The sequence below is a fragment of the Elephantulus edwardii genome, unplaced genomic scaffold (genome assembly GCF_000299155.1).
Source record: "Elephantulus edwardii isolate Elephantulus edwardi_28Jun2011 unplaced genomic scaffold, EleEdw1.0 scaffold00054, whole genome shotgun sequence".
Taxonomy (NCBI): domain Eukaryota; kingdom Metazoa; phylum Chordata; class Mammalia; order Macroscelidea; family Macroscelididae; genus Elephantulus; species Elephantulus edwardii.
The window spans coordinates 3,717,458-3,730,688 of record NW_006399804.1 but is presented as its reverse complement, the minus strand read 5'-3'; the positions used below and the strand labels follow the sequence as shown (position 1 = coordinate 3,730,688).

Below are 13,231 nucleotides of genomic sequence, written 5' to 3'. Positions count from 1 at the left end.
AAAAAAAGATTTCTTTTTCATAATTGTCATCATCTTGATCCAATTTCCATGTCAAGCCTGGCTTTGAGTAGGGAAGGGCCACAATCACAAGTGGCCTCCACTGTTCCCAGCTTCCTGTGGCACCTTTTTCCTTCTCTTTCCCTAGTATTTCTACTTTCAGCTTCTTGCGGGATCCACTGAAAACTGGTTGTCTGGAGGATTTTAGCACAGTCAGGAGGGTGTTGCTCTGCTAACCCAAAGGCACGACTTATCTAGAGGTTCAAATCCTCCTGAGGCTTCTCAGGAGAAAGATAGGCAATCTCCTTCCATATGATTTACAGCTGTGCTAATCCACTGGAGGGTCAGCTAGCTATAAGTCAGTTCTGACTTACAGGAACTGAGTGAGTTCCATGAATGGAGGGTCATGAATGAGTAAGAGCAGAATTTTCAAGAAGAATATTGTCATTGATGAGATTTGGTTTTTGGAGTTGATTCTGACTCATGGCACCCTCATGTGTATAGAGCAGAAATGCCCCATATGGTTTTCAGTTTTGCAGCCTGATTGCCAGATCTGTCTTCTCAGGCTTCTTTGAGTGGCTTCAGACTGCCAGTTTTTCAGGTTGTAAGGAAGACTCATCGATAATCTGTGTTATGCAGATAACAATACCCTGCTTGCTGAAACTGAGGAGGACCTGAAGCTCTTGCTTCAGAAGGTCAAGGACTACAACCTTCAATATGGATTGAAGGTCGACATTAAGAAAACAAAGATTCTCACCACTGGGCCAATTGGCAGCATCATGATAGATGGTGAAGAGATTGAGATTGTTAACTTTAGTTTTCTTGGCTCTACAATCAATACTCTTTGTACCAGCAACCAGGAAATTAAAAGACAAATTGCATTGGGAAAGTCTGCTGTCAGAGACCTCTCCAAAGTACTGAAGTGCAACAATGTTAGTCTAGAGACTAAGGTGTATCTGATCCAGGACATAGTCTTTGCAATTACTTGCTATTATCAGAGAGCTGGGCAATTGACTATGGAGACAGAAGGAGAATTGATGCGTTTGAGCTGTGGTGCTGGAGAAGAGTATTGAATATACCATGGACTGCTAAGAAAACAAACAGGTTTGTCCTAGAAAGGGTGAAACAACAAGGTTGCTCCTTGGAAGCAAGGACTCTGAAGCTTTGTCTGACCTACTTTGGACATGTTGCAAGGAGGGACCAGTTCTTGGAGAGGGATGTCATGCTTGGGAGGGTGGAGGGGCAGCACAGGAGAGGAAGACTCTAGGTGAGATGAATTGATTCAGTCACTGGGGTAATGGGTGTAGGTGTGTCAGAGAGAATAAGATAGGCAAAGGATAGAGCAGGGTGTAGGGCTGTTGTACATAGTGTTGCTATGAGTCGCAGGTTACTTGATGGCACACAACAACAACAACAACAACAAATTCTTACTTAACCATTTGCACCTCTCTGAGATTCCTTATTGAGGTCCAGGAAAAAGGAATCCTGATGAGCCAGGTTTGAAATTCTCTATAGCAAGTGTGGTAATTAATTTTTCTCTGACTGTAACTCTTTGCACAGGGGAGAATATTAAAGCAAACACCAGGGTGAGTAACTATCATTTTCCCTAGACGATTGCTTCAGTGTGTTTAAAGGGGGAAAAAAAGCATGAGGCATAGGATGGATATTACTGAGAAGTGCTATAAATCAGATTGCATTCCTTACTTTCCTTTAAATGTAGGTTGTTTATAACCTGATTTCTTCAAAAGTGAATTTGAGGCCATTATAAGATACAAAACTTGTTGCTTTTGGGTCAAAGTCAGCTCTGACTCCACATATCCCAGGTGCTTCACAATAGAATTGTGTTCCATAGGATTTTTAGAGATGGTGATTGTTTAGCAAGAGCTCTGGTGGCTTAGTGGTAAAGAGTTGCACTGCCAACCCAAAGTTATATGGTTTGAATCTACTAGCTGCTCCAAGGCAGAAAGATGGGCAAATTCCTCTTGTGTAATTAATTGACTCTGCTAAACTTGTTGGTTGGTCAGCTATGGGTTGGTTCTGACTTGACGGTACATAGCAATTGTAGATTGGCAGGCCTTTTCTTGTGAGGCTCATTTGGGTTATGTGAAGCACTACTCTTTTAGCTGGTAGCCAAGTGCTATTTATACTATCTAGGACTTTTCAAAGCACACATAAGCCCCAAACCCATTGTTTCTGAGGTGATTCTGACTTATTGCAATCCGTTATACTGTTCCATAAACTTTGCAATGATATAAATTTTTATGGAAGCAGACTACTATATCTTTTCTTGTGGATGGTGTGTTTGAACCACTGACCTTTGTGCAGCTGAGTACTGCACTACTATGGTCTCTGAAACAAATACAAAGGAGTAGAAAATTAAAACAATAAAGTTAGAATAAAATATATCTCTAGACCTTCTTCTGTAAAGTAAAAAATAATAATTATTTTATGTTTTACTTTTCCAGATACAGGCTTTCTATCAGCTCTGCTATTATAACATATAAATGCCCATAAACAACATATTAAGAATAAGTGTGTTTATAGAAATAATAAACAACTAGCAGGTTAGATTTTGCCCATCAGCTGTGGTTTGCTGTCCCAGGAAAAGAAAATTAAGTTAAGGAAAATGAATTACATACAGTAAACTCTATACAGAGAGGGAACTTTGTTCATAAGGATTGTGCAGCTAACCCAGAGATGGCGCCATTCTAGTTGGTCAAATCAGTAAGAAAAAGATCCACAATCTCCTCTCATGAGATTTATATCCTCTGAAAACCTGCTGGAAGGTCATCTATGAGATGGTTCTGACACAACTGCCAATGAATTTGACTTTTGGGTTTGCATATACAGGTAACCCTCCATTTACCACAGAATCTGATTCCAATGGCTGTTGTAAACAAATGCTAACATTAAGTCTTATCAGTCTCTCTCTTGCTTGCTCTTTTTTAGAATTTTGTACAATAAATGCAAATTCATTACAAATACATTTTTTAAAAAAAATTGTTCTTTCATTATTGCACATTTTATTTTCTTCCTTTCCCTTTCCCCTTCCCCTACCCCTCCATTAGTCCATTTTGCAATGCACCTTTTGTTCCAGATTGTTGTCATACATATATTCCTAATCATATATTCCTTTTGAACTGTTCTTCTCTTCTATTCCAGTACAATGTTCATTACCTGTGCACTCTTTTCCTTACTCTTCTTCTAATGCTCCATGCCAGTCCTATTTTATAACAACAATGTTATGCAGTATTTGTCCTTTTGTTTCTCAACCCTCTCTTTTCAAAGTTTCACTCTTGTGGTCTTTTATTGTCAATATCTTTTTTATTTCTTGTCCCTCCCTAATATCAGTATCTTTAGATATCTGATCTTTATTTGCCTAGCCTTTAGAGTTTGGAAACATTACATATAAGCTTGTTGTTGTTATGTGCCAATGATTCCCCTATGACTCATAGTGACCCTATGTAAAACAGCCCTAAACTGTACTCTATCCTGTGCCAATCTTACTGTCTCTGACACACCTACCTCCATTACCCCAGTCACTGAATTGATCCATCTCATCGAGGATCTTCCTCTCCTGTCCCTCCACCCTCCCAAGCATGATGTCCTTCTCTAAGGACTGGTCCTTCCTTGTAACATGTCCAAAATAGGTCAGACAAAACTTCAGAGTCCTTGCCTCCAAGAAGCAGACTGGTCTCACCCTCTCTAGGATGAATTTGTTTGTTCTCCCAGCAGTCCATGGGATATTTAATACTCTTCTCCAACACCACAGCTCAAAGACATCAATTCTCCTTCTATACTCCCTAGTCATTGTCCAGCTCTCTGATGCATAGCAAGTAATTGCAAAGAACATGGCCTAGTTAGTCTACAGGGTGACACCATTGCTCTTCAGTACTTTGGAGAGGTCTCTGACAGCAGACTTTTCCAGTATAATTCATGTTTTGATTTCCTGGGTGCTGGTACCAAGAGTGTTGATTGTAGAGCCAAGCAAACTAAAGCTATTAACAATCTCGATCTCTTCACCATCTGTCATGATGCTGCCAATTGGCCCAGTGGTGAGAATCTTTATTTTCTTGATATTGAGTTTCAATTCATATTGAAGGCTGTAGTCCTTGAACTTCTGAAGCAAGTGCTTCCAGTCCTCCTCAATTTCAGCAAGTAGGGTATTGTCATCTGCATAACACAGATTGTTGATGAGTCTTCCTCCAATCCTGATGCCACATTTCTCCTCATAGAGCACAGACCCCCAGATAATCTGTTCCACATATAGATTGAAAATGCATGGAGTTAGGGCACATGCCTGTTGTACACCCTTCCCAGTTTTGAACTATGCAGTGTCTCCTTGCTCTGTTCTGATGATTGCCTACTGGTCCATGTATAGGCTTTGCATAAGCACAATCAAGTCTTCTGGCATTCCCATTCTTCTCAGAGTCAGCCACAGTTTGTTGTGATGCACACAGTCAAATGCCTTTGCATAGTCAACAAAACACAGAAATTCCTCTGGTACTGTTGGCTTTCAAGATCCATCTGACATTAGCTATAATATTCCTAGTACTACAACCTCTTCTAAACTCAGCTTGCACTTCAGGCAGTTCTCTCTTGATGTGGTGTTCTCGTAGTTTTTGGATAATCTTCAGCAAAATATTGCTTGTATGTGATACAAGTCACCTTTCTTTGTAATGGGACCAAATATAGGTCTCCTCCATTCAGTTGGCCAAGTGGTTGTCCTTCAGAGTTCTTGGGACAACTTGGTGAGCGCATTCAGGTCAGCATCCATTTGTTGAAATACATCAATTGGTATATCATCAATTCCTGGGGTCTTGTTTTTTTGGGTTTTTTTTTTTGGTTGTTGTTGCAAAAAGCTTTATTGTTTCAGTTTGGTCCAAGGCTTGGGTGAGGGACTTCTAAGTGGATAAGATTCTACATCATGGTGGGATAGAGAAGCTTGCTGCTGATGGCAGGAGGGCACAGAGGTCCCCCCTACAGGTCCCCATAGGCCCCTAGTCATGTTTGAGGGTGAGACGCTCAAAGAGATACTCGCCCAGCCCGGCCTGGAGGCTACCCAGTCTTCTAATGTTGGTCAGATGGTCACCCATCTTCAGCAGTTTCACTTCCTCATTCAGGAAGTGATTCTCCAGAAGGTCACAGAGATGGGGGTCAGTGTGGGCGGAACCCACAGCGTGCAGATCCAGAAGGGCCTGGTTTAGGTTCTTCTCCAAGGCCAGTGCTACTTGCATGGTGTCCAGGGTTTTACCCCACTCACCGTGGGATGGCTTCTGGATACCTTGGAAGAGGACTCGCCCACCGCGCTGGTTTTGCAACTTCAAGAACCACTTGGCCCCCTCGTGCTTCTCCTTCGCCAACTTGAGGAAGAAGTGTCCCACGCCTTCCAAGGCCACATCATCATGGTAAAAATAAAAACCTAGAGAGAGGTAGGTGTAAGAGGGCTGCAGGTGCAGGTTGACCAGACGGTTGATGCCAGCTTCTGCTTCGGCAGAATAATTTTGATGATATGAGAGCTCATAGTTGGTCAAGGTTTGGGGGCTAACAAAAAAAAAGGTATTAGCTGGTCCTGAAAATAGGTGATGGTTGAGATGGTCCCGAGGTTATGCCTAGAGATGAAGTTGGAAGGTAGTTGAAGGCTAGAAAGGGGAAGTTGCTGGGTCTGTTTCATCCAAACACTGTTGCAGCAAGAGACAGATCCACGGGATTGCTGGGGAACTCGGGGCCTTGTTTTTTCCCCAATTATTTCAAAGCAACTTGAACTTCTTCCTTCATCATCTCAGGCTCTTGCTCATACGTTGTTTCATGAAATTCTTCGATGTTCACCAATTCCTTTCAGTACAGTGACTCTATCCTCTTTAGAATGAAAGAGACATAAGCCTGAATGCTTGTCTTATCATAAAACGAAAAACAATCCAGGAGGCAGATATCTTCATGTCTTGCTAGTTCTTTACACTCTTGCTTACTGCCATTAATTAATTACATTTAAGGGGCTCTGATGGTGCACTGGTTAAACACTTGACTGTTAACTGAAAGGCTGACGATTCAAACCCTCCAGGTGCTCTGTGGAAGACAGATGATGCAGTCTACTTCCATGAAGATTTACAGTCTTGGAAAACTGGTAAATTCTATTCTATAGGATTGCTGTGAATCATAATCCAATTGTTCCTCCCAGTGGAACAGAAATAAGAGCATACAGCATGGTTTAAAATTAGGAAAAGTGTGTTAGGGTTGTGTATTGAGTGAATAAGCTGAGAACTGGCTTCTATGAACAAAGTGGTATCAAGATTAGAGGAAGACTCATCAACAAACAGAGGTATACAGATGATACAACTTTGCTTCCTGAAAGGGAAGAGAAACAATTTTAATTAAACACTTACTCTAAAGAAAATAAAAGACTACAGCCTTCAGTATGTACACTTTAACATAAAAAATACAAAAATCTTTGTATCTGGACCAAGACCAATAGTTAACATTGTGATAGTTGAAGAAAAGGTTGAAACTATCAAGGATTTAATTTTGCTTAAATTTTCAGTCGACACTCATTAAAATAGCAGTCAAGCAATTAAAGTTATTGCATTGGACACACCTGCTGTCCAAAGCCTCTTTAAGATGTTTAAGAACAACAATATAACTTTTAAAGACCAAAATGTACCTAATGCAAACAATAGTATTTTCAGTTGCTTAGTATGGATGTGAAATTTGGATGATTAAGAAGGATAATTGAAAAATAATTTATTCCTTTGAATTCTGACATTGGCAAAGGATATTGGCTATGTCAGGAAGCAAAAAGAATAACCAAATCTGTCTCACAAGAAGTACAGCCATCTACAACCAGGAAAGGATAAAATAGATGAATGGGACCTTCTAAGAATCAAATCCCTATGCACGTCAAAAATCTTCTCCAACAGGGTAAAAAGGGAAGCCACAGACTGGAAAAAAGTATTTGGTAATGACATGTCAGATAAGGGACTTATATCTATAATTTATAAAATACTTGAGCATCACAAGATAAAGGTAAATAACCCAATTGAAAAATGGGCACAGGATATGAACAGACACTTCACCGAAGAAGACATTCAAAAGGCAAGGAAACATATGAAGAAATGTTTAAAAACCCTAGCTCTAAGAGAGATGCAAATCAAAACAACTGTGAGATAATATCTCATCCCAGTAAGAATAGCAAAACTTAACAGAACAGCAAGCAACAAATGCTGGTGAGGTTGTGGAACCCTTATTCACTGTTGGTGGAAGTGTAAAATGGTGCAACCACTATGGAAGTCAGTATGGTGCTTTCTCAAAAAGCTGCAAATAGAGATACCATTTGATCCAGCAATTCCACTTCTGGGAATATACCCCAAAGAGACCATAACTACCACCCAACAACCCAAGTACTTAGAGAAGCTGTGGTATATTCACACAATGGGATAGTATGCTGCATTGAAAAACAAGGACCTCATGAAATATTATACAAAATGAGTGAGCCTGGAGGATATTATACTAAGTGAAATATCTCAGTCACATAAGGACAAATACTGCATAGTGCCACTGTTGTAAAACGGGACAGACATTGGGGTTGGGGGGAGACTGAGAAAGATGGGATAAATTATGTATACTGCCTTGAAACAGATGAGGGAGAAAACTGTTTAAAAGGGATTAGACATTATAGTCATGACGTGAGTCCAGAAAGAATGCTGCATCATGGACTGGACTTGGAGGGAGGGATTATATAAATGAAAGAATTTGTCTTTTACTTTTTAAAGAGAAAAACAAGTTAGGGCAGAGGATTGGGCAGGGAGAAAAGTGCAACAATGAATGAACGGAAATCCAAAGTCTCTGTAAGCTTTCATTAAAATTAATTTTAAAAAAAGGAAGAAAAGAAGTACAGCCAAAGTATTTCTTAGAAGCAAAGATGGTGGGACTTCATTTCACATACTTTGGACATGTTATTAAGTGGGAATTTTTTCCCTGGAGAAGGATATGCTGGGGAAAATAGAGGAATGGTCGGCTCAGCAAGGGAAGACCTTCAATGAGATGAATTGACGCAGTGACTGTAACAATGGGTTTAAGCATATCAGAGATTGTGAGGAAGGCACAGGATCAGGCAGAATTTATAACCCTGTATGGAGGTAATTGTGCAACAAAACCAACTCAGAGGCAACAACAACAACAACAACAACAACTGGTATTTGGTTGATTTTGATTCATATTGACTTTCCATTGAATTTTTTTTTTGTTGTTGGTGGTGGGTTTTTTTGTTTTGTTTGTTTGTTTTTTAAATTTTATTTTTATTTTATTATTTTTGTGTGTGTGTACCGTCAAATCAGATCTGACTGGTACAGGAGGAGATTGCCCTTCCTTCCCCGGCAGAGCATCTTGGTGGATTCGAACTGTGAGCCTCTGGGATTGCAGTGGAGATTCTTGCCACTAGGCCACCAGAGCTCCCCTCCATTGAATTTTTAAGGCTGGAAATTTTTACTGGAGAAGATGGACCATCTTTCTTCTACAGAGCCGTCTGTAAATTCAAAACACTGACCTTTCAGTTAGAAGCGTAATATAATGGGTTTGGTTAACAACATGGTTTGGTTAACAATCAGTAGTTTAGAGGTGCTGGACAGGAGACTCTGGTGAACTAGTGGAAAGGAGCTGCACTGCAATCCCAAAAGCATGCTCCACGAGAGAAAGATGGACAATTTCCTCCCAGGCAATTAACTCCTTCTGAAAAACCCGCTGGAGGGTCAGTGGTTGGAGGGTTGGTTCTGACTTGACCGTACTCAACAACAACAAATGCTAGATACTTGACCAAGTGTGCTCTATATGCATCATCTAATTTAATTGTCATCAGGTTGTTGTTATATGTCTTCAAGTTAGAACTAACTCATAGCTGACCTCCAATAGGTTTTCAAAGTGTATAATTCACATAAGAGGTGATTGTCCTTCTGTTTCCCTTAAAGCAGTTGGTGGATTTGAGCTGCCTGCCTCTGGACTGGAAGTACAACTTCTTACCCACCAGCCTGCCGGGCTCCAGCCTATGAGGATAAATCCTACTATTATTACCTTTCTCAGATGACATAATGGAGACTTAAGATTAGTCGTTTACCCAATATTCCACATGTAGTAAGTGGATATGAATGCATGCTCTATTTATTTTCTCAACCAAGGTTCTTAGCTCTATCTCTCTTAGTTGTCATTACCCCTTAGATTTCTGACCTTATTCTGTCCCTACTGATTTCCTGTTCTTAATTCTCTGAACACAATTACTTATTTATCTGATACTGATTACTTCTGGTTGTACCACTTCAGCTTCCAGGACCTTTTCTCAGCTTCAGTGTCTGAGCATCTAATCCTGCTCAGATTCTCATCCTAATTACTGGAATATTGGTCCTTTATCTGTTTCTACTTCTAGTGATCTGATGGTCAACCTCTGCACCCATCACCCTTTCTTGATCACAGTTGTCTTTTCTGCTGCTTTCACTCCAGTGTGAACAAAGGCAGACTATTCAATCCATGTTCAATCAATCCCTTCAAATTTTTGAAGCTAAACCTATAGAAGCCTTATATATTATTAACTAGATGGGAAGAATTTTGTAGAATGCAGATCTTAATAAATCCACTTTCCCTATTACTGATGTCTGTACTCAATGAGGTCTAATTATAGCATTATATCCTATCCTATATATACTATACTATACTATACTATACTAGTATTCTTCTAGGTCATATAGCACTGGTCTGTCCATTTGCTGTACAGAGGTAATTCATAGTTGCTATGATGCTGAACACAGTGACACTTATGTGTCAAATATAATAATGGTTCCCATGGTGGACAGTGTTCAATGGAGCTACCCAATTAAAACAATCTTGGAAGCAGGAATGACATTCACTTCCAAAATAACTTGCCTCTGGAAACTCTATGAATGTGGAAAAACAATGAAAGTCATACAAGCGTTCATGTCTTTCATTCATAGGGTCACTATGAGTTATCTATGACACTTAACAACAACAGATGGGAAGACGCTTTGATGGTTCAGTGTGTTAATCTCTTGCCTCCTAACCTAATAGTTGGTGATTTGAACCTACCAGCCTTTCCACTGGAGAAAGCTGAAGCAGTCTGATTCTACAAAGATTTACAATCTTGGAAACCCTCTGGGACAGTTATACTCTGTCATGTAAGGTCACCAGAAATCAGAATCAACTAGATGGTGGCAGATTTTATTATATTTCAGCTATGAGTTGGTTCTAACTTGAAAGCAATGAGATAGTTATTCTACTAAAGGTCAGAAAATAAAGACATCCTCAACCTGATGATGACGTAAGCAAGAGTACATTTGTAATAACAGAATACCTTTCTTAATATGACAATTCTCTCCAGATAGATTATTAATAGAGACTTCATAATAAATAATAATAATATCAGTAGCATGCTCCACAGATGGAGAATGTTTGTCATTTTCCATGACCAGCTCTGGGCTACAAAGGATGTTATTGAATAAACCAATGGCAATATAAAATTCCAAAAATAGTAAGTATTTTCTGCCCCCAGTGATGAAAACCAAATATGCTGTTCACATTGCAGACATATATAACCTACTGGACTGTTTCAAGAACACAAAAGGATGAAATCAGTGACTAAGAATAGAAAATAACATCCATTCATTCTCCCCGTCATACATAGGTTGAGAACAAGCCAAGGTCTTAGCTATGATGATAACTTGAAGGCCAAGTCTCAAAGGAAGGGGAAAACCAGAAATGAGAAATTATGGGAAAAGCCAGAAGGCATTCACCCTGTACAGAATGTGGCCTGAGGAATGGGTCAAGGCATGAAGTTAAGAATTAAGGCCTTGGACAGTGGAAGCAGTAAGCTCTTACATAGCGGAGGGGCAACGTGGCTTCTTAGAACTTGGAGACTGAGCATGGTGACTTAGTGGTTTCTGAATAGGATGATTCATAAGTGTAAGAGTTATTCTGTTGCTGCTTCTATTAATGCCTTACTCAATTCTTACAGGATCTGAAACCTCATTAATATAATAACTTTAGGCACTTCCTGGAAGTGGAACAGTGCCTCTTGAAAAATTTAACTGGAGTTTTACAATTTGTACCAATTATCTACTCATTAATGGCACAGTTTTGTAACAATGAATCTAGTCTTCAAAAGCAGAAAATTAAAATAGTCCTTTTCACATCACAAACTTAAACTTTAAATAATGTAACAGTGACCCAGTTCAGATGGCACTTCTTCACGCACAATGCTCAATCAGCTCACAAAAACAGCATAAAAATGTCATCACTTACTGTGAGATTGGGTAATTGTATGTGAAGTTCTATAGAATTTTGAGGCCCATAGTGTCAATGGACCACTTGGTGAAATGTTGGCTCGAATATGATGGGAATTCTGTCTCTTCATTAGTTTAGCTCTGAGGAAGTTATGTTAAGGAAAGCAAGGAAACTCCCCAAGCTCTTCAGGGAAAAACTTCTTCAGAACAGAACCAAATTTGGCAAATCTCTGAGGTCTAGAGTGAAATACAATAAAATTTGCATTTATATAGCACTTCTTATGCTCTTGCTTTATATGTGCTATCCATATTAAATAAAAACACAATTAAGAGTTAGTTCTAAAATACCAGGTCAAACATATCAAACAAAATCAAGAATGGCAATTAGTGCTAGAATACCAGAACAAACAGATGGCTATTGAGATTGGATTTAAGAAGAGAAATAGGATGTGCTAGCTGCATATAAATAAAGGAGTCATTCTGGAGCTTGGACTGACATGGGCTAAGAGGCTGGGCTACAAAGAATCAAGTTGGGACAATGATCAGCTTGTACAGCATAATCATCACGACAAGAAATGAAAATTCAGTCAGCACAACTGAACTGGGGCAATATCACAGACACTGTGTGCTCCATAAGTTCTGGGAGCGTGGTCTGTAGGGAGCTGCACTGCTAACCCGAAGGCAATCCCTCTCTGGTGCTTTGAATCCACCAGCAGCTCCATGGAACAAAGATATCTCCTCCCATGTAATTTTCAGCTTCAGAAATGGGCTGGACAGTCGGCTCTGAGTTGGTTCTGACTTGTTGGCAATGACTTACACTCACTTGGACAGTATGCCCTATACTGAGAATCCAAAGATAACCAGGCCTATATCCTGTCTTCAAGCAACTTACACTTAGTTCCATTTAGAAGGAAAAACAGTCAGGAAAACACTTGGAGAAGCTTTACTTTGAAGAGCATCAAAGGAAACCCGTGCTGCTCTCTAAGGTCAATGAAACAAAATAAAAAAAAAATGAAATTCAAGTTTCTTAGCTGCTCTTCTGAAATATAAAAGCTCTGAAAACCAAGTTAAGATTTTCTTAAGAGATAACTTATGTTTTAAGGTCTTTATCTTACTTGGTGTGAAGTTTCATATTTCTTTTATAGAAATAGTACTGTGTTTGATGATGGGGTGCTGTCATAGGGCCTGTTAGGCGTGTCACACTCAAAACAATGTACTATATGCACTGTACAGGTATGTACATACATGTACATACATGACCTTTATAAAACCCCGCAGATATGTGGATTTGTGATCATATTAGGCTCCAAAGATTTTGGGTAGAAGATTTTGACCTGTAGTAAAATATTTACTCCTCAGCAACTCTATTTATTCATCACTAATTCTTTATCTGTACCCTTTCTCCCTTCTACACTGGACTCCAGCTGTAATTGCTCTCACAAAGACCTTTCTCTCTCTCACTCCCTTTTTAGCAGATTCCATAAGGCTTTGTTTGACTTCTTCTTGATCTTGTGGCAAAAGCATGGAGTCCTCTCGGGCTCCATTCTGTGACACTATAGTGCCTACCTACAGTTCTCTCCTTCCTCCTTGATCAAATCCCTGTTTGTCTGAACCTTTCCTAGGGTCAGGGCTCCCCACAGGGCCTGCTCTTGGTTGGATTAATAAATACTTGTAATGAATGAATTCTCCAAGACCTAAACCGCTAATCTTCCCACTTGCTGCTCCCCCCCTGGAGAGCTCATCCATTCTCAACTGTCACCTCTGGAAAGAGGAACCCAAATCTACATATTCTAGGCTGACCTGCCACTGGAATTTCTTGTTGAAGATATTTACTGATCTCTTTATCCAGTTCTCTTGACAGCACCTCATTTTCAACATTTCTTTTAGCAGTCTCTCCTCTATCTCACATGCACACATTTATGAATTAATAGAAAGTAGTAAACATCCTTGTTGTTGTT

At 39.7% G+C, this 13,231-nt stretch overlaps 1 protein-coding gene across 1 annotated transcript in view; it reads right to left on the bottom strand.

Moving 5' to 3' along the window:
- Positions 1–4,997: 4,997 nt before the first annotated feature.
- The window catches only part of LOC102854796 (ferritin light chain-like), a 50,696-nt gene continuing 42,462 nt past the window's right edge, over positions 4,998–13,231 (bottom strand). Inside the window, exon 3 of the mRNA XM_006887099.1 lies at positions 4,998–5,541. Coding sequence (XP_006887161.1) covers positions 4,998–5,541 — 544 coding nt within the window. The remainder of the gene's footprint in view (positions 5,542–13,231) is intronic.